Source organism: Pseudopodoces humilis, chromosome 23 (genome assembly GCF_049639895.1).
Source record: "Pseudopodoces humilis isolate 2021_Gansu_Grassland_sample_001 chromosome 23, ASM4963989v1, whole genome shotgun sequence".
NCBI lineage: Eukaryota > Metazoa > Chordata > Aves > Passeriformes > Paridae > Pseudopodoces > Pseudopodoces humilis.
The window spans coordinates 3,722,521-3,747,268 of record NC_142222.1 but is presented as its reverse complement, the minus strand read 5'-3'; the positions used below and the strand labels follow the sequence as shown (position 1 = coordinate 3,747,268).

The 24,748-nt window shown below is 41.8% G+C and overlaps 1 protein-coding gene across 4 annotated transcripts in view; it reads left to right on the top strand.

The window, feature by feature from the left end:
• The window catches only part of SPECC1 (sperm antigen with calponin homology and coiled-coil domains 1), an 87,417-nt gene that overhangs the window by 32,923 nt on the left and 29,746 nt on the right, over positions 1–24,748 (top strand). For all 4 annotated transcript variants that reach the window (XM_088066043.1, XM_014254970.2, XM_088066044.1 and 1 more), the window contains 4 exons: positions 17,908–19,466; positions 21,257–21,464; positions 22,084–22,157; positions 22,471–22,649. In XM_088066043.1, the coding sequence (XP_087922169.1) occupies positions 17,908–19,466; positions 21,257–21,464; positions 22,084–22,157; positions 22,471–22,649 (2,020 nt within the window). The remainder of the gene's footprint in view (positions 1–17,907; positions 19,467–21,256; positions 21,465–22,083; positions 22,158–22,470; positions 22,650–24,748) is intronic.

Here is a 24,748-nt window from a genome sequence, read left to right as displayed (position 1 = left end):
CTTGTCAGGATCTGCAGCTTGGACGATCTAATTGTGAAGGCTAAATGTGTTAGCCTTCACCATTGTTCGTGGCTTGAGGCCTGAAATTTTCCAGGCCTTAGAATTTAAAATGATGCCTTTGTTGAAGGTCTCCCACCATTGTCCTTTCAGAAGTGTAGTGCTCTGCATGTTAATCAGGAGCAGATTTCATAGAAAGCTGAGAGCTGCTATCAGGTAGATCGCATTCCCTGTGTGCCAAATGTCTGCACCATACACCAGCACGGCTGCTAATTTGTTCCTGATGCCGTACTGCTGCTTTCGTTGCCTTCCGATTTATTTTGCTTGTTTCTCAAATGCTGAATGAAGGGGAAAATCCCGTAGGTCCACTAATTTCTGCTGCTTATTTCTCAGTTTCTTTCCGAATTTAGAACTCTCTAACACACAAAATCGCAATCGATTGTATTTCCTGCCACTCTGTTTCTTGCTGTTGCCATGGGAATTTCATTCACAAAATCCCATTAAAGTTGTTATTGCTTGATCAGGGGTTTCTGTGACTTCGGGTAGATATGTTTTAAGAGCAAATACAAATGTACCTGATCTCTGGTATTGTTAGCCAGGGCTGCATTGTTGCTCAGGGATCTCTCACAATAGATATGCCCGCGAGTGCTGGAACAGCAGTGAGGTGTAGTGAGAACTCTCTAGCTCTGTGTTAATCGCTGGGCTAATGAAGAACACAAAAGCTGCCAGTCACCAGAAGAAATGCTGCCCTAAGGGAAAGTTAAACTTTAGGCAGCAGAGTATGGCTGCCTACATCCCCAGCCCCTGAAATCTGCTGGCCACTGCCAGCCAGCGAAGTTTTGATGGAGCTAAAAGTGTCATTTAGGAGGGATTGTACTGATAATAAACTAAAAGAGAGATGGATAATGGCCCGGGGAGTTACACTGCCGACTTTTCATCAGTTGGAGCAAACAGACTCTGATTTTTCAGGGCCATTTGAACAGCTTATTGCTATTAACACAGATGATAAATGAGTGTGTAGACCCCTTGTGGCTTTGAAAAATCTCTTTCATCCTTTGTTTTCTCTTGATTTATTTTTTTTTATTGAAGAGGAAAGAATTATACTTCTTTTGCACCTAAGCAGTTTTTAAACTATTTTCAGTTTTTAAGTGTAGGCTGTACTAGGTCTTGTTTGAAAGTCCTCACTGTTTGTAAGGTATGAGTAGGACTAAAAACCAGTGTTTTGTATTGAACTATGGGTGCAAAACACCAATGTTTAACCATGAAAAAGAGTCAGGAACATTCCTGCTGACAAAAAGAAAAGGAATTCTGACAACATACTCCTTATTGTGTGTGAGAGCTTTGGCTTTGAAACTCAGAGTTTGTGTTTTTGACAGCTAGGATGCAAAAACCTCCTCACATCAGAATATGACACACCATGGTATCTCTGAGTTTTGTTTCTGCTTGAGTGAACTTAATTCAGCTCTCATTCAGGAACACCAACATGTTGAACAGCTGTGGTACTTTTAAGCTTGTGTTTTGGAATAACCAGGCTAACCCCCAGGAGTGGGTTGCTTTATTGATGTACCTGAGCTCATGAGCCAGCTTTAGCAACAGACGACAATCAATTTGACCAGTTTCCCTAAGCATGACATTCAAGGTCATCTTGTCTGTCTGCCTTCTTAAGAAACTTTATGGACGGACATCTTATGGCTTATCTCTAAGTCTTTCACCCCAAACTTGCCATCTTGGGGTACTTGGGGCAGCTTTGTTCCTCCTCTTAGTGCCAATGGGCACTGAAGTCTTTAAAAATCTGATCCTGTTATGATAAAGGTTGTCATTTCAAGTAAATATACTTATTTTCACATACTTATGAGAGTATTATGTACTTTAATGGTTTTTTCTGTTAAGTGTGAATTCTGGGTGGGTTGGTCGGTGCTGTCCAGGAACAGGAAGGAAATTATTGCCTCCAAGCTGAGCAGTTGAAAGTTAACACATTAATACACGAGAATCAAAGAACTGGGACTGACTGAGCAAGGGACTGTGGTGAGGAGAAGACAGAGGAAAGAAATCCTCTGATGGGAATGTTTTGAACAGAAGACAAGACTCTAACAGCTCAGTATCATCTCAAATTAATCTCCATCTTCCTAACAGTGAGTGCCTAAAAAGGATTTGAGAGGATTGCTTGTAATAACATTAAATTCTATAGGCTTTTCCTATCTTATAATTTAAAACTTATTTTAAACAGCTTTTACAGTCATTTGTAAGAACTTTGTAGCGTGTGACCCAAGTTTGCATCACTTCTTTGCCAAAACTCTGCTCCTTGCAAGTGGTTGGTTTTCCAGTTACCCCAGTGCTCTGAATATTCATGTTTTTAAAACCAGTGGAGGTTTTAGAATGAAAATAAAGTAGTACAGAAAATGATGTGAAAGGCAAGTGAATATTGCAGCATTCTGTAAGAAGAACTGGATTTCTGCTTTTGAAACTGGCTACCCAAGCTAAAGGAAACAGTGTATACAGCGGCCACAGCACCTGTGGAATAGCTGGAACATTTCCTGGGAGTTGTATGGAAGAATCCAGAGTTACCCAGTGCACCGTGTTTATTGGGAGAAAGCTTTTCAAACATAGTTTGCCTTGGAAACAGGGAGGCCTTGTGTTAATTCTGAACAGGAGCACTGATGTTCTTTGACACTGGTTGACACGGTGATGGGAGGTTGTTTATCCTCTAAACATCTGCAGGTGATGGATGATGACTATCTTTGGGAAGAGGTGGAAAAAATTATTCAATACCCACAAAAACTTTTGTGAAAGAATCACTTGAATGGGAAATGTTAACTTCTCTTGTTGGAACAAGGTGACGGGTGGGGTTATCCAAGGGTTAGGCTTTTTTTGAGATTGTGTTTATTTGTAAAACATGCTTACATTGCTTGGATGAGAATATCAAGTGTCAGTGCACGCACTGAGTCAGTATTGATCTGTTTTCTTACATCTGTTGTGTTCTGGCCCAGGGGTGGCTTCATTTGAGTTTGAGGAAGGGATTTTTCAGTGTAAAACATAGGATACTTTCAAGAGAAATGCTATTGTAGAAATACACATTCTTGTAGTTTCTGCTCTTTGTTTTCAGGGTGTGTAGTCAGATCTTTTCTGGGTGCTCTCTTTAGTCTCCCTCATCTGCCTCTCTCCCAAACATGGGAACCATTGATTTTAACTCTGTTGGATGTCAGAACACCATTTCTGCCAAGCAAGAGCTCAAGAGACCAGATGAGTTTAATGATGGTGTGGGGGGAAGGGAGGGAAGAGAGAAGGGCCAGCAAAGCTAATGAATCACATAATAGCTTTCATGGAAATACCGACAGCAAGTCATGTCCTCTTGGAGTTCGGGCATCAAGCCATAGACCTTTTGTTCCCAGTGGAGCCAACAAACCACAATTTGCTCTCCACTGGATAGTTTAATTCCTTAGTCACCTCTTCCTCCCACAAATCATTCTTGTATGGGGGGGTTTACAAATGCTCTCATTTTTCAGAGTAGTAATACACTGCTGATTAAACTGGTATTGAAGAAGTTTATTTTCCCCTGGAGAGTAATTTTTACTTGACTTAAGCTTTTCTTCCAAGGCCAGTGAGGGCCAGCTCTGTTGATTGGTGTTGTGAGGTGACTTGAGGGGACTGACATGATTAAATCATTTCAGAAGAACTGACAAACACGTCAGTTAGTGGCAGTGTCTCCTCTGCTCCTAGGCCAGTGAAATGGGAGCAGCCAGACACTGTCACAGTCTGGACTGACTCTTAGAGGAATTCAGTCATGAGTGTAATTTACCTCTGGAATTATTTGAGGCAACATTAAGTGATAATCTGAAGTCCCCTGATTGCAAGTTGAAAGGCTAATGAATGCTAAATTAATGGAAAAGATCATCAGTAAGTTCTCCTACGCTACAGGGCCTTCCCAGCAGTTTTCTGCCGTGGCTCGGAGGATGTGCTGAGTGGGAGTGCTTTCTCCATGGGCAGGATGACAGCTTTTACAAGAACTTCTAGGGCATGGCAGGCAGCAGGATGTGGTTTATGCATTTTGTGCGAGATTAATTTCCATCAGCAAAACAAAGCCATTTTTGGATGAAGGCAGGGAGCTTCTGGGAATCCTGCTGAATGAGCTGGTCAGCAAGAACTTGTCCTGTGGGTCCAGAGCTCTGGACTGTGCTTTTGCCCCAGTGCTGGTGGTGTTTAGGACCTACCAGGAGTAGATCTAACATTATAGTAAATGTAAAAGTTAATTTTCTTGATGATTGTTTAATTAGTTTAGTTAATGTGCTTGACAGCTGCAGAGTGACAAGAAAACAGCCAGGGTATGGTTGTGATTGTGTTGGTTCTGACACAGCATTAAATGACTTGAAAGAGGGAAAGGGGTGAAAGGAGAAGGGAATAATGCTGGCCCTGGAGAAAAAGAGAAGCTTGCTTCTTTTTGTTTGGGCTATGTTTGGCTCCTCAAGATCTCAAAGTTGTAAAGCTGCCCAAAGAAATTTGAGCAAGTATTGCCCCTTGGTTTCTGAAAGCTGCCAGAGCCTTGGAGCTATGGAGTTTATTTGGAAGCAGTCCTGCATTCTGGACCTTATACCAGTATTTCAGAAAAGTAATCTATTTTATTTTTTTCTCTTTTCAATTTCTCCCCAATTTTACTAATTTGCTCTTCATAAAATCTGATTTCCACAGGGAATGTAGCTTTCAAAATGACATGAAATTGTAAAACTAAAACAGAGTACTTCTGTGATTTCATTTGTACTGCGTTGCTTGAGGAGAACTTAATTTGATTTTTCTGTGATTCTCACAACTGACACTAGAAGGTGGACAAATATTTGATATTTTCATTATTTTCTAATACTTTTCCATTCTGTATCTCCAAGCAATTTGAGCATGATGATTGAAGATGATCTAAAACTGAGATCTCTGATGATGACAATACACACCGTTAGATTTTCCATGCATCAACTTTTTTCTTCCTGTAATCCAAAGCAGGCATGTGTTCCCAGATCTCTTTGGAATGTTCCATCTATTATATTTCATGAACTGTTTTTCCACAAGCATCAATAGATATAGATTGCATGTTCTGAGGCAGAGCACTCTGCCCTTCTGTGCTGTGTGATCATCAGTCGGTTCTCTCAGGCTATAAATTACATCAGAGCTGCAGCTTCCTGCCCTTTTCATCAGGCTCTGGAGCACACAGCTAAAAAGCTCTATATTTTTATCAGCAGCAAAATTTACATTTGAAGTTCTTACAGGCAAATTTGATATTCATCACTGGAAAAATGTGCTTTTGGGAAAGCAGAGGGCAAACATGAGTTTGCAGGGTCCAGTTCTGAGCATGTGTAGGGGATGTGTTGGCTGAAACAGGGACATGCATTTTCCATTTGTTACCAGCTCTGTAGCCTTTGTATCTTGGTTGGAATTTTTCAGTTGCTTAGGAGAACTGTTAGGAGCAAAGCAAATGTGTCCATATTCCATGAGAAGAGTTATGTTCCACTCACATTCCTGTCCTGATGGATGCTTTGGTGCTAAGTGTTAAAAATCATAGCTACTCAGGCAAGTAAGAATTTTACCAGCAACTTCAATGAAATCATATTTATTAATGTACAGAATGAGAATGGCTTTTGGGGCAGGGTGCAGTTAATCCTCTGACACATTTTACTTATGTTGGATGACTTTTCTTTCTTCCCAACTGAATTAAGAAGTCCCATCCTATATTAAGGACAGAAATGTGTTTTAATTAGTCTGAAATATGCAGAATGCAATGGTGGGTTCTTCCCTGCATCTGGTGGATATTCTTCTGTATTTTTCACACCCTAAAGTCTTCTGCATTTTGCAAATGCAAATTTTGCCATTGCAGCATTTATACTGAAGATGTAGAAATCCTTATGATACCAAATCGTTATGCTCATATAATCCCTTTTATAGGAGTTGTTAACACAAGGGTGTGGATAGTGATAAATTTGTTGGCAGGAATTGAGTTCTCTGCAATATGGGAAAGACCTTCAAAAGTATAACTGAATACTTACTCTCAGAGACAAAAATGCTGATGATTCCTGAAATAAGAGAGGTAATTCCCAGTGCTTGTGCAGAATAGAACCAACTCAGCATGAGGTTCATTAGTCATAATTAACAGCTGGTAAGTGGGGGTGAAATTCCATGAACAGGAGTCATTCCAGGACTGGTATTCTCTGCTCCAAAAGCTCCTCCAGAGTGCAATAGCCCTGGTGTTGTCTATCTGTAATAATGTGAGATAGTTGCTAAATTGCAGCCTGTAGAGAACATGTTGCATTTTTCTTACTTAAGGCTAAATTGTCAAAATCCTGGGGTTTTTTCGGAAAAGAAAAAGCATTAAAAATTCTGTGACCAAAGGGAAGTGGTTCAGTCTTGTTCCCCAGAGCATGTAGAGTGAGCTGAAATGCTGGGAGGGGATGATAAGGTGGTGGTGTAATGTCCATCCTCATCTGGAAGCATTCCTTGAATGGAGTGTTCCAGAAAAGTGGTGCAATTCATTTAAATCTTCAAAGTTTTTTAAACCTTTGTCTAATGGAAGGCTGTGTACTCAGTACAGCCCCTTTTCAGCTGACTAGAGCAATGCACACAAGTCAGGCCTCCTAAAGGCCATGGCAGTAAGTTTGCTTAACCCAAAGCCATGAGTCCTAGGATTACAATCTATTTTGCCACGAGGTGGGAGGCACAGGGCTGTGAATGTGTTTTTTCCAGGCTTTTCCAGAGCAAAAGTTGATCAGGGTGGAGGTGCCAGAAGGGAAAAGCCCCTCTTTGGGGGGCTGAGGATATTTCCACAATCCTTGTCTTCTAGATCTTGAGAAATGCTTTCATGAAACCTTGTTGAGTTTGAAGAATGGACTAATCATGTTAAGAATTACTCTCAGCCTCCTCCACACATAGTTTCTTTGAGGCTGCTTGACTGTGGAAAATCTTTGACTGATCTTTTAATTAAAAGCTCTTCTTTTTTTTTTTAACCAATGAGTTGAAGCTCTCCCTGCTTTGAAGTGGGCAGTGTTTTATAGATAAGCATCTCATTATGTTATGAGCTTTCTCCTCTCCCCTTCTGTCTCATTTTTCCTGATGTGTCTCATCCTGTGTTAATAGTTCTGATGATTTCAGCCCAGTTCCCAGTATTCACTGTTCCAGCTCCCTTAGCTCTGAGCTGGGCTGAGCTAAAGCTCTGGATGAGCTGTGGGGACTAAATCGGAGTCCCTTCCCCACCCCCTCACAAAAGCAGGCTGGAAATGACAATAAAACTGGGTTTATTATGTGGCCATCACATTTCAGCAAACAAAAGGCAGTTGTAACACCAGTGCAATGCAAACTGCATTGCATTTAATGCAATTAAGCATTAAGCAAACAACTAAATAAAAAAGCTTATAGCTTTTAAATTCTGCCATTTTAGGGCAGGAAGTGGAACCTCCTTTCATGTTTCCATTTTTGATTCCTTTCCCCCTGTCTTTCTGGATTAGCAGGGTTTGAGAATTCATGAGGAAAGAAGTTCTTTTGGCTTGGTTATTGTTGATCTTTCGGCCAAGTGTGGGGCAGCATTCCTGAACTGGAGGGTTGGGATCATGGATTCCTGACACAAAGCACTCCACAGCACTGCTTGGAGAGGCATTTTTGGCTTCTTTTCCTCTGTGTTGGCTCTGCTCCCTCAGTGGGAAGGACAAGGAGTTAGAGCAGGATCCACCTTTGCAAAGAAAGCAGTAGGGTGATAAATCCCCATCCAGGTATCTCTGTCAATTCCACGATTCAGTCCATTGCATGGCCTCCTGAACAGTTAAACAGGCTGATTTAATTAACCTGCTAATTGTGAAAATGTCAGATATTAAGCATTTCCCCTCTTTTAATCTGTTTAGTTATCCTTTGTGCTTATGGAGAGATGTCAGGTAGATTTTGATGGTTAGAGGAGTGATCCACAGCACCTGACTTGTCTGGAAGGAGCAGGGTTCTCACTGTTCCTTCCAACTGGATTCTTGGACCAGGAGGTTTTAGGAAACTCCTTCATTAAGTTGAGCCACAGATCACATCAGTTGTGACAACCACTGTTCATGGAGGAACACATCTACTGTCAGCCACTGTTAAGTGAGTTGGTATGGTTAGATTTAGGGTTGATTAGTTTTGTTTGCTTTTTAATTTCCTGTATTTCTCAGAACACTCAACACTGGTATTTTATCCATTATAATTGTATTTTCTAGAAATGGAAGTACAGCTGTTTTATCACCACTGTTAACCCAGCAATGACTGAGTGAAGGACTGCTGGGCTAGATGGGAAGCTGCTTTCTGATCTGAGGAGAATTATCTCCTTGTCTGCAGGCTAGAATCAAGGAAAACCCTGGGATTCTTAGTGTAGCTAGTGGCCATTTATCTCAGGAATATTCCTAGTGCAGCCATAGGAGTTGACAGATAATTTCTCTGCTTTATCTTCCAGCAAATCCCTGCTTTTTCTGAACAGCACGTTCTGGGGGATGTATTCTTAACTCTAAGGATGTTCCCTACAGCAGTTGCTAAAAATCTTCTGGAAAGCAGAAGCCTCAGATCTAATAGATAGGAAAACAAAGGAAACTCCAAACTTACCAACCAGATCAAACAAAAAATCCCTTATTTCAGTGAAACAGCGGTGGTTTTGTCATTCTTCACAGAAAAATTCATATTTATGGATTTTTTTTTTAACAGTTGTTGTCTAAAAAGCCACCAGAATAGAGTTTGGCTTAAAATTGATTTAGTTGTATGTATGAGATGATTATACCTGATCCTATCTTGTTTTCACAGGTGCATGGGCAGGAAATGTTCCAGAACAAACAAAAATCAGGAAGTCTCACAGAAGTACATAGAAATCCCAATAATTTTGCTATGCTAATGTCACAAGTATATAGAGTCAAACCCCCCTTAAGGAATATAAAAATTACGTATTTTTTTGATAATGGTCTGTGATGATTGTGGAAATGATAAATTTGCCTTAAAACCAGCAAGTAGGGATACTTCATTTTAAAATAAGGGAGAATTCTCTATTTCTGTAACTTTCACCAGATTAATTTTGAGATAATGCTTACACACTGAAAATTTTAGTAGTTCTTTTGTGGGGGGTAGACAAGGGGTATAACTTGGAGGTGACTAAAGTTTTTGGCAGGCCCAGTGGTATTAACAGTTCCAAAAAAAGTAGTGTTGAGTTTACTGTGGGGATATTCAAGCAAGTGTAGGATATAGAGTTTCCCTGAACATTTGCTTTGAATGGCTCAGGGTTTGTTATGCCAGGTTGCTGGGTACTCCAGAAATCCAAAGCAGCTCAGGGGTAGATTCCACCCCACTTGTGACCTGCACCAGCGTTGCTAATTCCTTGGGGTTTGTGTCCCTCATTTTGGGGGTGAACACAGCAGCACCTCGCAGTGGAGCCCCTTGGGTGCTCCTTGAGTCGTGAGCAGGTTGGAAAGGGAGGTTTGTATTTGTGGGAGCAAAGACTGGGCATGCACAGAGCACTTCTTGTCTCAGCTCAGCCAATTTACTTTCCTGATCTTTGGTCCTGAGATTTGGGAGCAAAAGTTGCCCCTTACAGTAGAGTCTGCACTGCTTTTGTACTTCTGGGTTTAAAATTTTACTCAAAACAGGGATATCCAGGCTTGAGTTTTCATTTTCAGCTTAAAAACTTCCAGGAAACTCAAGTAAACAGCATCAAAAATGTTCAGAGGGACTCTCTTGTGTGCACACTGGACAAGTCTCTCAGGGTAAAGGGATTTTAACTACTCTGGCTATTATTCAGAGAGGAATTGTCTGTGAACAGGCCCATAAAGAGCAGAGAAAGTCAGCTGAAATTCACAATGAGACTTTGTGAACAGGGTTTTGATCAGATCTTGTCTCATTTACCTTTTGAATGCAACCTTGTTTCCACTGTAATAGAATTAGGCTGTGACAAAGTGGACTTGAAATTCAGTTCTTGTGGCTGAGCTGAGTTTGGAACCACCAGGTACTGAGTACAATTGATATTTTTGTGTTTTCATTTTAGCACTTTTCTGGAAGAGTTAAATGTGACTTTCTGTGCAAGGACAACAGAGTTATTGATCAGGTGAATCCAACAAGCTGAAAATAAAATGTGCGTGATCATTCCTTAATTGTGCAGCAGACATTTTTCTCTTCTAAAACCACTATGAAGCTTACTGGGTTTTTTTGTGGATTCTGAGTACTTGTTTAGATGCTGAAATTTGAACTAAATGGTGATGCTTCAACTATAAGGTTATCTCTATTATTGGGTTACATTCCTGCCATGGGAGAGTCTCTTCTGGTGGCCACCCTTGAAAAGAATGTCCTACCAATAGTTTATCTGCAGATTTAAACCATTGATGAATAGTTCTGTCATGACTTAGTCTTTAAGTTACCAAAAGTGCCTTTTCTTGGGTGCTTTTTGCACTCCAGATCTCTAGACTTATATTTCTAACTAAAAAAATCAGCCAACCTTTACCAAGTGTTCAGCTCAAATGTCAGGGGTCTCTGTAGTCTTAAATTAGGAATTAGTCAGATCAAGATGCTTATTGCTGCTTTTTCTTTTTCTTTTTCTTTGCTAGTGTAGCTTTTTCGATACAGTCATCTGTTGTTCCCTAATACTTTGTAATATAATTTTTAGTTCTCTTTGGTCTCTTAATCTTATTCTCCATCTCAAATATCAGTCCCTGAGTCACTTTCCTACATTCTCCACAATGATTACATAGATCAAAATCTTTGCATTAAGCCTTTTAGCTCTTTCCTCCTGTTCCATTTTGTGTCTGTTCCACAGACAGAGCAATCAGGGAGGCCAGACAGTCCAACAGGCCATTAAAATGATTCAGAAAAAAAAGTTAATGTTTTAATTACTCTTAGTCTGTGTTTCTGAAGTGAGTAAAAGGCCCTACTGGAGCAGAAGCTTCCATATATAATTAGTGCTGGATTATTAAAACCACATTTGTTGTTCTGGAGCCATCTCCTTGCCTTTTTTTAAAGCTAGGTGGAGTACAAGTGAACCTTCCCAAGGAGTTGCTGACCTGTGAAGGTGTTGGCTCTATGACTAACACTCTGCAAACAGACTGATTAATTCGGAAGAACCACGACTGGCCAAGCCTTGCTTTGCTTTGTTTGCTCCTGCATAAAAACCAAGTAGCAGGGAGCATTGTCTTTCTGTAGGACAGCCCTGAAAGAGATGGAGAATGGTGTGCTCCTGTCAGTTTTTGAGGATTATTCAAAGGAGTATCCAGTGCTGTTGTCATGGAAGAATGCTGACAGAGAACCCGTTCAGCTCATTCCCTTTGTGTACCAAGCAGATCGAGCCATGATACTTTGCCACAGTACAATAGTGTCATTCTTTATTCTGACTTTTGCCTAAGCTGATGGTGAAGCAGAAGTTTCAGGCATTTCACTCTCAAATATGAAGTTCTAAACAGCTCAAGCAGTTTTGAAAATATCCATAGGTGCTGGGTGGTGTCTCTTGCCACCTGCATCTCTTTGAAAATCCAGCCTTTTGCATCCACTCCTGCTCACATTTTAGCTCCCCAGAAGCTCTCAGGACTGATTCAGATCTTCCTCATGGCTTGATTTAGTTATGTGCATCCCTTCAGTATTTGTTACCAAGCTGTCCCACCATTCCTAGAGGTTTAAGAATGGGGCATCAAGCAGTGTGTCAGAATGTGCAGGGATTTTGTCTCTGTAGGTTTTGTATGAAGTAGCCCAGCAGTGCTGGTAAGGGCTGCTGTTATATCTGCCCTACTTCTCAATGTTTGCTTTTCCTCATGCCACCGTGAAATGTGTCACTGTGTTTCCTGTTCATTAGGATATCAGCAGATCTCTGATCAGCAGGGAAGTTGTTTAACTGTTTCATTTGCTTTAAACAAAGGGACAAAAAAAGGCAGGGGAAAATAGGGCATTTCAATAAAACAGATGTGTGCTGAAACCTTTTAATGAAAAAGTACTTTAAAGGAGTCAAGTGTACATCAATCCTTCCTCTGTGCTGTACAGACACCATTTCCCGAAGGACGTCCCTTGCTGACTCTTAATCAGTCTCAGTATCAATCTCAGGATCAATGCTGGAACAGGGTGAAAGAAATCTGCCAAGTCCCCTGGGCCTTCAGTTAAGCTTTGAAATCTTAGTGGCTTATCTGCTTTTGAAAAATGGATTTGAAACACCAAGTTAATTAGGTTCTTGAAAACTTTACTCTGAGTTGACAAAAGAAGTCAGAAGACACATACAGGCTCCCTGTAACATGTGGTGCTTTATCACAGTGAGTCAACAGAGAGTGTGGTGACTCCAAGCTAATGCCACTTTTGTGACTTGGCTGTGACTAAATTCACGTTGATGATGTTATGAATCCCATATTAATCCATTGTGTTAAATTGTTCATTGTGGAGCTGGAAATCAGCTAAAGGGTACTTGGGTACTGGAGGAATTCTGAATATAGCACAAAAAAACTGCTGTTATCTGTAGTTTGTAAATCTGCTGTGAAGGTCTGGCTGTTCAGTTCAATGTCTGGTGGCACTTAAGGTGTCTTCAGCCATCCCAGTTGCTCTGTCTGCCTCTGGAGCAAGGGACAAGTCTCTCTCAGGTGCTGCCAAATCTTTGAGTGCAGTGAAGGTATTTTAAATACACCTAAAGGTCATCTGAAATGGCACTAGACAGCTGTATTTTGGTGTCATAAACCAGGTGAGATTAGGATACTCCTGTGACCCAGGTTTGTTTTACTGAGAAATTAAAAGTAGTGCCAGGAGCTTTCCCAGGCAAGACTGAGCAAGGGTACCTGCCTGCCTTGCCTGGCTGTCACTGTGTGTTCCTGGTGCTGCTCCAGATTCTCAGCACATCCTGGCAAAGCCTGAGGAAGTGCTCTCAAGTCCAGGATCTGCTGAAGTCACAGCCAGAGGCTGAGCTGAAAGCCAGGATTGATAAAAAGGACATATTTCAGCTAAACCACAAGTGCTAGAGCTCAGTAAAATGAGCTCTATTAAACTCTATGAACTCTCAATCAGTGGGGTGGTTTAATAATTCTTTTTATTTGCTGTACAAGCATGGGCTGTTAATATTCCCTTTACTTAGCCATGGTGCTAAATGCTTCCAGCCCACTTGATTTATACTGACCTTTCCCTCAAGGAACCACTTCTTTATCTGAGGCTCAGGAGTTCTGTTTAGATGGGAAATTTTATTAAAATATCCTGGCACATGAGAACAGAATTCCAGAATGACAGAACCTCCTCAGTCTTCTGTTGCCAGGGAAGCTTTGAGTTAATCCTTAATTTCTTATTGCAATCTCTTGTTTTGCTGTCCTTTTTGAGGTGGATTTAGGGATGACAGCCATGGGACAGTGAAACTGTTGATTTGTTGCAAGAGCAGGAGCTTGACTGAGAGCTGTAACATCCCTCGTGAGAGGACAAACTTGTCTGCAGGCAACAGTTTGCCTTTCTGAAATGTATGACTGGAACATTACAGAGTGCTATGAATAGCTTTCTTTTATTTCCCGTTAGTTATCCCATCCTTGCAATTCAAATAAGGTATCCATTGTTGAAAAACATCACACCAAAGCTGCATCTGTCTCTGTGTTCTAGTCTTACATGACTGAAATGCTTTGTGAGATGAGTCGGTGATCAGTGCTTAAATCACATCGCAGGAGGCTTAGTGCCTACTGAAACTATGGAACAGTGAATTACTGACATGGAATTTTGAATATGTTGAAGGAGAAACTGTATTTTTATTGTTGTTTGCTTAACAGATGACAGGATTAAAATTGAGGAATAAGGTACTAAATGGAACATTCCCTGTTAACTCCACTGTGGAACAGCAGAAAGCCATGGCATTGACCTTTGGGTTATTAATATGTTGATGGAGGCAAGGATTAAGAAAAGGGCAGGTTGTGGGACACAAATGGGACAAAGGCCAGAGGCAATAATTTTGTATTGACCCCAGTACTAAAAAATAGATTCAAGGCAGAAATTACAACATTTTTAAAGGTGTTTATGCAGTCAAATGTTGTCACTTCCCAAGTGGGATTATTTCTCTGCTCTGGGACTGGTGAAGCAGGTGTTTGAACTGTTAGTATAATTAAGGGTCTAGTAAAATAAATGTAAATTCAAAGCTGGGGCTTTACTGCAGTGATATGTGCTATCTCAGAGCACATGGAATGTGGAGGCAGATAAATATATTGAATCTTCTTTCCATAATCTCACACGTGTCCCCCATGACTAGTAAAATGTTTGCTTCCTACTTCCCCTTACCCTGATACCACTGTAATTGCATTGGCTGTGCTGCCTGGATGTTACTTCTGAACAACTATCCTGTGTGTTTCACCTTGGAGGACTCAGAAATGTTTTCCTCCATTCTATAGTCCATTTTCTCCTGGTTATGGATGTCCCTGTGTCAGGTGCTGAGAGGTCAGATCAGAAATAGATTATAATGTGGAAAAACTGAGAAGTAATCCTGATGCTTCTGCAAGAAACTTTGTAGTTGTGTTGAAAATGGGATTAAAATGTCAAAAGATCATTGGGGCCAACTTTTATCTCATTAAAGTGATACTTTGGCTTTTGACACCAGTGGGAAGTCAGGTGGTGCTCCCTGGCTGTGGAAAGCTGCACAGCAGGGTACAAACCCCGGTCCTAATCCTGATTTAGTGTGACCTTGGGTGAAGTGTTCCATTTCTCTTTGCTTCCCCGTCCTGTAAATTATGTGTTTCAGAGAATTTGAGTTAAATAGCTGTTAATGTTCAAGCACTTAGAGAATTATAAGTTCTATCTGTTGTTGTGGTTTAATGCCTCACACCTGAAAAGTACAGCTGGAAATGGAGAAGTTTTTACTGGGCAGCCAGGTGAGGAACACAGTGATGAGGTGACCTCCACTGAGATTCAGGGCTGGTTGTTTTTCTCTCCCCTGCTCCAAACCAGCAGCACTTGCCAAGCAATGAAGTTCTGTGTGATTCCAGCCACTGAAAGCAGCAGCTAAAATCAGGGCTGTATTGGATGCAGCAGCCTGGGAGGCACTTGTCTGTCTGGAGTCTCCCACAGCCCATCACCACACTGGGGCCACTTAATCGGGTCACCATTGCACAGCCCTCAATGCAGTTCCTGCCTATGGAGCCTCGGGCTGTGGCATTGGCAGTCACTGGCAACCACTGCACTGCTCAGTTCCAAGGTCATTGGGAGGTGTTTGCCCATAAAATAGATTTTAAAGTAGTGTTTATACTTGGTTTGGTGTTTTGTGATCAACACATGTGCTTAGAACTTTTTCTTTTTTGGGGGTTCCTTGTGACTTTTTAGTGTTGTGTGGTGCTTGTGGAGAGTGGAGTGGAGAAAATACATGTGTTTCTACATTGTGAAAAAACCAGGTTGGTTAATGGTTGTTGATGGCTAGCAAATGCTTTGTGATTTATGACAGAACAAGTCAGCAGAGCATGGAGTCTTGCAAAACACGTGAAGCACATTGAGTAAGCTCAAGGCTTGCACTGGTTGGCAAACTGGTGGAGTACAGATAATCCCAGTTAAATATCATTAATTGTTATCCTTATGCATATGTCTACCATTGTTCAGGATCAGGTTGTCATCTGATGGTGATTAGAAACACGCTGGCATCACTACAAGTGCAGAGTATCTCCTAGGAAAAGGTGGTTTCTTTAGGGCCAAGCAATTTGTACTAATGTGTAATTGCCTCATTATTTCTTGTAATGTACAGAATATCACCCACTATTTATAGAATACTGCTTAGTCATGTGCTGACCAGTTGACAGTCATGTTATTGAACTGGTTTGGGCATGAAAAATGTTTTTCAGAGCACTTGCTTTAGTCATAAAATTCTGTGTGAAAGGTAGAAAACCCTTTCAGCCACCCCTTAGGCTCCATTCAAGAATATCTCTGATCATTTGTAATGTAGATTTTATGTCTTAGAACTGTAATATTGTTACAGCTTGTGTGAAAACTGCTTCTGTGTGCTGGACACTCGTCCTACTCCATGGTCAGGATGCATTCAAATGCTTTCCCACCGGGGTTCACCTGTGCCTCTCTCTGAGCAGGGAGGGGCTGTCCTGGGTTGGGATTTCTCTGCTGGAAGTCACATCACATCATGGACCTTTCATTTTTTCCTCCTGTTTTCCTCCTGTCCTTCATCTCCTAGAGTTGGCTTCATGGGACACCATGAGCTTTGCTCCTGTGCTGAGCTCACTCTGGGTACATCTTACGGGTGCCAGATGCTGGCAGTTGGGTTGGGAATGGGGATGATCCATGAGCCTTTGGCTCTGACAAGGAGAATTCCCATCTCTGCTTTTGTGGTGCTTTCCAGGGGAGATCCTGGAGCTGTGCTGTCCCCTCCAGCTGTAGGTGTCTGAATGAAGCTGTGTGGGCCTGGCTGTCCCTGGATCTGTTCCCAAAAACACTGGAGCCTTTGTGTTCGGCCTCACCGTGCCCCTGCCATGACAGAGGCTCTCTGTGCTCTCCTGCCAGCGCTGGCCGGGTTCAGGGGGCTTTTCTTCAGCTGCTCTTTGTCTCGGGGTGCAGAGTGTGTGTGTTTGGGGGGGGAGGAGGAGGAGGGGCTCCTGTTTGTGTGGGCTTTATAAACCCAGTGCATTCTTCAAAAGAGATGCTGAGCAAATGGGTTGGTGTTAATGTTAACCCTTCCTGCCCCGCACCACTGCAGCCAGGAGAAGGCTGTGGGAGGGTGATGAGGTTGCTGTGTAAGGCAGGGAGTCTGCTCCCCTTTGCTCTTAATGCTCTGATTTTCTGTGAATGCTGCACATGTGTGTCAGCAGAGAGCCTCCAAAATGTGGGGAGATTGAATTTGTTCTAGGATTTCATCCCCCAGAGTCCTTCTGGAAGTTGTTTTTGTTGCAAACACTGGCTCACTAGCCCTTTCTGTTTGCATAACTCACTCTTGCATCCTCTTTATGTGGCTACGCTGGACAACATCTCCTCATTGTGCTCTATCCCCACACTTATGGTCCTGTAATTTATGGCTTTTCCTTTTGAATAAGGTCCTGAATTTTCAGGAGGATTTTCTTAAATTCATGGTGTTGTCATTTGTAGTGGCATGTCATACCTTCCCTTTGAACCAGCTTCTTTTCTTTAACCAGCTTGTTACAACTTCCATGCTTCAGATGTCTCTCATTTAAGTTTCTTCAGTGCCCGGGGTCCTGTGTTTCAAGAGAGCATTGAAAGATGAAAATCAACAACTCATAACTTAATTTCCCTTGTAATCACATGATGCTTTGCATTGTTGGTTGGTGGGGAAAAAATCCAGCCAAGAACCGAGCAGAACAGCATCAACTCTCTAACCTCCTTTTGCTCCTCTTCCATAAGAGGATGGGAATTTAGAACTTGGAAAATCTCTCATCCATCTGTGCAAGAAGCTGCAGCAACACAATTGTCTTAGTGTTGGAAGTGCCAGAAGAATTTTATATTTTACTGAATCTGTGCTCAACATAAATGTTTCAGTCCTTTTGTGATGATCCACTTAAATAGAGTATAATGTAAATAGTTTTATGTATGATAAAAGTACGTTTTTTTCAAAGGTAGTATCTTTTCTTAAGTTACTGAACAGTTCCCCAGAAATTATTAGGATCGTATACAGCATTTTAAAAAGTACTGTGAAGAACATTTACTTTCAAATAATTAATATTCTTATATCTTTACATCAGTATAATTAATAGGGGTTGTAGCTCATGTATTGCAATATTTACATATTATGTTATTACACTGGGAAAAAGTTTACCAGGCTGTGTTCTTAGCAGGGGATGGGAAAGAAAGAAATGCAGAATAATACAAGCCTTTGAAACATGAATCCACACAATCAGTCATGACTAAACCTATTCAAAAACACTCAGGTGTTTTTTTCCAGGACTGCTCTAGGCTCCAGCATTCTTGATGTGAAACTTGTTTTCTTCATGCAGTAACTCAAATTTGCTTCACCCTTTGTTCCTCAAGGAGCAGTTTCAGCTGCAAAGCGCACAGGGATCCCAGCACCCCGGGAATTGTCCTCATCCGTGTCCAGGGAGAGAGCTGTGCTGCGTGGTCAAACCAACACCAGGAAAACACAGCCCAGCCCCACCTCTTCTGGTGCACCAACTCCTACCAAACACGTGCGCCCCACCAGCAAATCCAAGCAAGAGAATGAAACTGGTGACAAGGCTGTTCTGGAATCTCAGGTTAAAGAACTCCTGGCAGAAGCAAAGACGAAAGATTCAGAAATTACCAGACTTCGTTGTGAGTTGAAGAAATGCAAAGAGAAAGGGTCACTCAATGCTGACGGAATGGGTGCTTCCAACCAAAATTTAGAAACAGTATCACCTGTTGACATAGATCCATTAATAAGAACCCTTCAGGAGAAAAACAGGACTTTCCAAAAAGAGCTTGCTAGTCTGGGAGAAGAAAACCGTGCTTTGAAAGAGAAATTGCTTTATCTGGAGAACTCCCCTCTCTCGGACACAACCACAAGCAGTGGAGGCAACAGCAGCCTCCCAACCCCAACTACTCAAGAGTCGAGTTTTGGAAGCCCATCCCAGAATGTATCGAGGGGTGAAGCGGAGGAGCACAGGCAGCACGTGAACGGGGGCACCCTGCGCAATTCTGGTTCTTCCAGCAGTGATGTCACCAAAGCCTCCCTGTCACCCGACGCGTCCGACTTTGAGCACATAGCAGATGTACCTTCCAGGCCCGCATCCGCCAGCAGCAACCACTTCAAAGGCTCCAAGTGCTCCACTGCAGGCAGTTCTCCAAACAATATTAGTGACCTCTCTGTTGCATCTCTTACAGAGAGAATACAAAAGATGGAGGAGAACCACCACAGCACAGCAGAAGAGCTGCAGGCCACTTTGCAGGAGCTGTCAGATCAGCAGCAAATGGTGCAGGAGCTGACAACAGAAAATGAGAAACTGGTGGAAGAGAAAGCTCTCCTGGAGACTTCCTTCCGTCAGCACAGAGATAGAGCCGAGCAGCTGAGCCAGGAAAATGAGAAGCTCATGACTCTTCTCCAAGAGAGATCCAAGAATGAAGCTCAAGAGGGGAAGATCCTCGAACTGGAACAGAAATGTGCGGAAGTTCTTGAAAAAGCACAATTTGAAAGAGAGAAACTACTCAACATTCAGCAACAGTTAACCAGCAGCTTGCGAAGCTTAGAAAGGGAGCATCAGGATGCCCAGCAGGTGATAAAAAGCCTGAGAGAAGAAAATGAGAAGCTGCTTAAACTTCTAGAAGGGGAACAGCAGAGCAACAGCACAGTGACAAAAAGTCTGGAGGACTGTAAAATTGCCTTGGAAGGTCTGAAAATTGAGAATGGCTCTCTCAAAAGTCAGCTGGAGAATGAGAAACAAAAGGCTGCAGAAATCAATGTGATGGGCTGCACCTCTGACAACTCTGAGGTGCAGGAGATGCTCAAAGTAGCCCATGCAGAAAAAGCTCAATTAGAAGCCTCTTGCACTGAGCTGAAACAAGAGCTGCTGAAGGCAAACAGTGATCTGAAGCACATTCAGGGGCTGCTCTCTAAGGTAAAGAAGTAACAGCTCTAAAATAAAATGTCCTTTTATAAATGGATTGGTCTTTACACTGTTATTGAGCCATTGATTGTAAGTTTCCAGGATTTAATTGTATGATTAGGTCTGAATAGAAGCTGGGATTATATGATATTGTCTCAGTTTCTGCTGCTATATCCATATTTTCTCAGAAATATCTATTAGCATATCTGTATTTATAAATTCATAACTATTTTGTCCTAATACCTTCTGTAATATTTACTCTTTTAGTAAACAGAATTGGAATTGGAGCAAAGAGCAGATCAATAAAAAGTCACTTTGATATGACGTGAACAAATAGTGTAAGTCACTTGCTAATCAGATGAGAAGAAAGGCATAAATAGTTAGCTGTGAAAAATGAATTCTGAATAATGAATCACAATTAATTAGCAGTGGAGTATAGGTGTCATTGGTCATGCAAACACAAGGACACGAGTTAATGCTCAAGGAAGCTGATAGGGGCAGCAACATGGCTGATGATGCACACTCAAGCTTCAGATGAGATCATTTCCATAGAACAGATATTTTTACCAAAAAAAAAAGGGAACGTTCTGTTTTGGGATAGGTAAAGTAACAGAAAAAATATTTTAGAACAATTTACCTCATTTGTGAATTCACAGCTTTGCTCCAAACAAGCTTAAGCAAGTTACTGTCCCTGTTTTCTGTGTGGCCCTGGCTGTTCAGAGGAGCTGCAGTGTGAGTTGTCATTCAACAAGTGTTAATAAAGCAGAAGCAGTGATTATGTCCTGGTGCTGTGGAAGGAGTGAGTGTGTGCAGCCTTTCCTGTATGGGGAAGGGAGCATGAGAAGAATGATAAAATTGGCTGCAGAGGAAGAGAGCATTGCCAAAAAGCGCCTCCATGGTTTGAGTGATTTAGAAAATCCAGATGTCCTTTCAGTTGAAATAGGTGACCACAGCAAATGCAGTTAGTGGAGGAAGCTCCCATGTGCCTTCTGGAGCTGCAGTTCACAAAGAATAAGTAAAAAACTGCTGAGTGCTCAGACTCTGTACCAAACTTTTTATTGTTTGGTTTGGAAACCACAGATTACCCTCTTTTTACTCTTTTTCCCTTCCCTCGAATTAAGCTGTTTTGAATCATTGGCTATTTGTGACACCCAGACAAGACCACAGGCTTCTGTAAGGCTGCCCTGCAGTATGAGGTTGTGCCAGTGCTTCTCACTGAATTGGCAGCCTGCACCTTTTCCATAACTTGTTTATAGTCAGAGAGCTCTCCTCAAACCTGGAAGCATTGATCAGTGGGCTGAGCCAACAAACTGAAGTGCAGCAGAGTCCTCCTTCAGTGATTCCAGATGTCCCATATCCAGAAATACACTTATCTGCAGTAGCTGGCTCTGCTGTGTGTGTTTTCACAGTCCATTGAAAATGCACATGGTAAAAGCAGCAAATTGTTAATGTGGATCATCAGCCTTGGCCCTAAGGTAGTGATATCACTTTCATAATGTGCTACAGAAATAGATGTGGAACTTTCTGGGAATATAATTCCTCCCTGTTCATTAACTGCAGAGATTGGTTAGGAATTGTGGTCATCATATAGAAAATTTAATTTCCTTTGCAGCATCTTGTATTATCTTTATTGCCAGGAAAGAAAACTGACATTCATCGCTCATCTCTGCTTCCTGAGGCTCTCATTTTCATTGAAACTGTGTACACAGTGCTTAAATCCACAAGGTGCCCAGTAAAGTCTCTAATGAGTGAGATCTCCTAAGAAATAAAGACAAACTTGCAGCTTTTTTCCTCCCTCCCAGGCTGAGAATGAGTATGGTCAGCTGAAGGAGGTGTGTGACCGACAGGCTGAGCAACTGAGCAGAACCAGCCAGAAGTTGCAGGAGAAGACATCAGAGAATGAAGCAGATATCAAAAACCTGAAAGAGACCATTTTTGAGTTGGAAGACCAGGTGGAACAACATCGTGCTATCAAACTCCACAATAACCAGCTCATCAGTGACCTAGAAAGTAGGTGGAGCTGGAAAAAATGATTGAAGTGAACTTATTTGGAGGGGGTTGCACAGGTGGGAGGAGGTCTGTCCTTTACAAATATTCCAGTTTTGGATATTCCCTCCATTCATGCATGAAAGTACTGTTTTAACAGAGAATGCTATAGATGGAATATTAGAGACCATCTCCCAGTCTCATTCTTCAGTGAAGGAAGTATTGCCCGTTCCAGAAATTGGACTTAGTGGACTTTTATTAGAGTTTCTAGGGCAAAGCACTGGGAAGAGCAGTGAAGTCGAGGCTGCTGTGGACAGGGAGCTGCCACCTGGTGGAACCAGTGGCTGTTCCACACATCAGTGATCCCTCGGGATGGGTGTGCTGAGTAAGTGAATCCACGGGGGATTATTTAAATTTCAGTCTGGTTTAATACCTGAAAATAATGACATATTTTAGAGATCTTTAAGTACCAGATCTACTGTTGGTTCCATTCCTGATCATTGACAGTGTCTTAGTTCAGTTCAGTCTATTTTAGTGGCATTACCAGAAGCAAAACTGAATCAGCTGCTCTGCCCTCCCTTTCTCACTTTCACTGTTGCCCTTATGTGTTTAATAATCTTTTTACATTTCTTATCATTTCTAGGTAAAGCAATGAAGCTGGAAGAACAAAAACAAGATACAGAGAGGCAGCTGAAGGCTCTCACTAAGCAAATGAAGGTAAGATTTAAGCTCCAAGACAAAGCTAAGCTGAGCTGTTATTGCGATACTGGCATTGTGTTTTCCTAGAACAAAGAGCAGAAATTCTTTCTGTACCCTTTAAGTCTTCATTCTCTTCACTTTGGACTTCCTGGCAGTACTGGAGTGGAAAGCTTAGTATGAGTTTCTTAGGCAAAATTTTTGGTAGTATAAAGAGGCAAGTGTTTAGTTTGACCTGGCACCACCTTAAAATTGTGGGGAAATCCTGGTTGCTTGTGATCACTCGAGTGTGTGTGTTTTTACAGCAATTTGGGGTTCTAATTGCTCCTTCCAGGAGGACACAGAGGAGTGGAGGCGTTTCCAGGCTGACCTGCAGACTGCAGTGGTTGTAGCCAATGACATTAAGTGTGAAGCTCAGCAGGAGCTCCGTGTGGTGAAGAGGAAGCTTCAGGAGGAGGAGGAGAAGAATGCCAGACTGCAGAAGGAGCTGGATGAAGTGAAGGGCAGCAACAGGTTGGTTGTTTACCATTTTCCAAAGCCAAGACTTGATCTGTGTGCCTGCTAACACGCATGCAAGCAGTGTTTTGTCAGTAACTATTTGCTGGCTTGGATGTGCATCTCGTCTGTAACTCTTCTGGCAGATTTTGTTGTCTCTTATTCCAAGATGTTTCTGTTCTTTTTTCTTTTTGGCAATCTAGTTCTGTCAGCTAAGCCATGAAGGTTTTAATCAGCAAATATTAAGTAGTAACAATTGCCAATATCCTCTGATAGCTTTGCTCTCAATATGGTGATGCCTCTGTGCAGCTGTATTAAACCATCTGTGGAAGGTTTGGTTGGGTACAGATATTCCATGCAGCTGTATTAAACTATCTGTGGAAAGATTGGTTGGGGTACAGATATTCCAGAAGAGAACTTCTTAACCTGAAGGAAGTCAATGAAGAAAGACAAAGTAACACAAGCAGTCATCTGTTCATCAGAAATATGTGTCAAATTAATTTTACCCCTCTAGATTTTGCCTTTTAATCTCTCTCCTGGTAAATTCACGGCCATTGGCAGAATGGCCACAGGAACAGGGAGAATCCTGTAATTTCTTTCAGGTGAAATAACAGTCCAGCTCTGCATTGCACTTATTTGCTCACAGTTTTACACTCAGGAGTTTCACAGCAATTGTACAGTAGAAGGGACTAAAAACATGGGAGAGCTTTTTTTGAGGAGGTGTGGATCAGAATGCCTGGCTTGAACAAACAGAAAAAGTTATTTTCAGAAAATAAAGGAATATTTTTGGGCTCCAGTTTCATTAGCAGAGTCCCAAGTGGATGCAAAGAAAAGCTGTTACAGACTATGTACAGACAAAATGATTACCAGACAGTACTTAAGGTTCTGGGCCCTGTTTCCATTCCTAATTTGTTCTTAATGAAATTTCTCTTGTTGAAAGTAAGGTTCCTGTATGAGGGTGGGGAATCATATTCTCATAGCTTTCCCTCTGTATTATTTTGGCTTTTCAGATATATTTGTTAATACCAAATGAATAGAAGATGACCTGCTAATTTGCAAACTGGAATATTTATCTTCCATCTACAAGGAACATTATCAGCTCTTTGGTATAAGAAGCCTGAGCTGCAAATACTCCTTTTTAAATTGGAGCCCCAGAATCCATACAGCTGTAGTTCCAGGAGGAAGTGTTCAGATGTGTATTTAATGGAGTCAGTTTTGGCTTTTGTGTCTCCCTCTGTGTCACACACACATGGATGTGTCTGTCTCTGTGTCATGTTGACTCTCTGTGTAGCTTGCTTTGAGCATTGCCTTGGTCATGGAGCCAGATATGCCGTCTGCAGAGGGCAATATTGATTCTCTTTCAAAGGCAGGTAATGAAAACAAATTCTGCATCTGTCAGGATAATTAATTTGACTCTCAGAATGTGCAAAATGTCTGTACTGGCTAGTATGGGAAACATAATGAAGCCTTTGGAAGTCCCTGTCTAAACAAACCAGTGATCAGCAGCTAAACACTGGAATTTTAAAGCTCTACCGACCTATGAAACAAATTCCTCAAGTCACCAAAGCTCCTGCTGAGAGCCAGTTCTACACTTCCAGATATTTTTGCATTCCTGAGGTCTCTGTCTCCACCAGCTTCCTTCACCCAGGAAGTTCTGGGGGTATTTTTTCTGTCACTTTGTCAGCTTGTCACAAATGCCACTGCTCCGAATGAGCAGTAGGTTCTGGTGCCTGTGGTGATTTTGATGTGTTCTCAGCACTGGTGGAAGCAGTTTGTAGCATGATACCTTAACAGAGTCTATAAAATATTCCTCATGTTTGCTAATGCTGAGCAGCTGCACGCTCAGCTGAATGTCTGACAGTCCCTAGTGAAAGTTTCCTGTCTGATTTTTAAGCTCTTATTGGAAAATGTACCTTCCAAAGAGCTTGCTACTCAAAGGTTTTTGGCAAAATCCCAGCCATCTCTTGAGGGTCATTAGACTCCACCTCATAAATTCATCTTGAAGCCAGTTTATCTCCTACAACATCCTGCCATTTTAATGTTTGCCTGTGACTGCCTGAGTTCCTGCCTCGAAGTTTGTTTTCACCGTTACGTTCCTCTAATCAGACAAAAAGTCA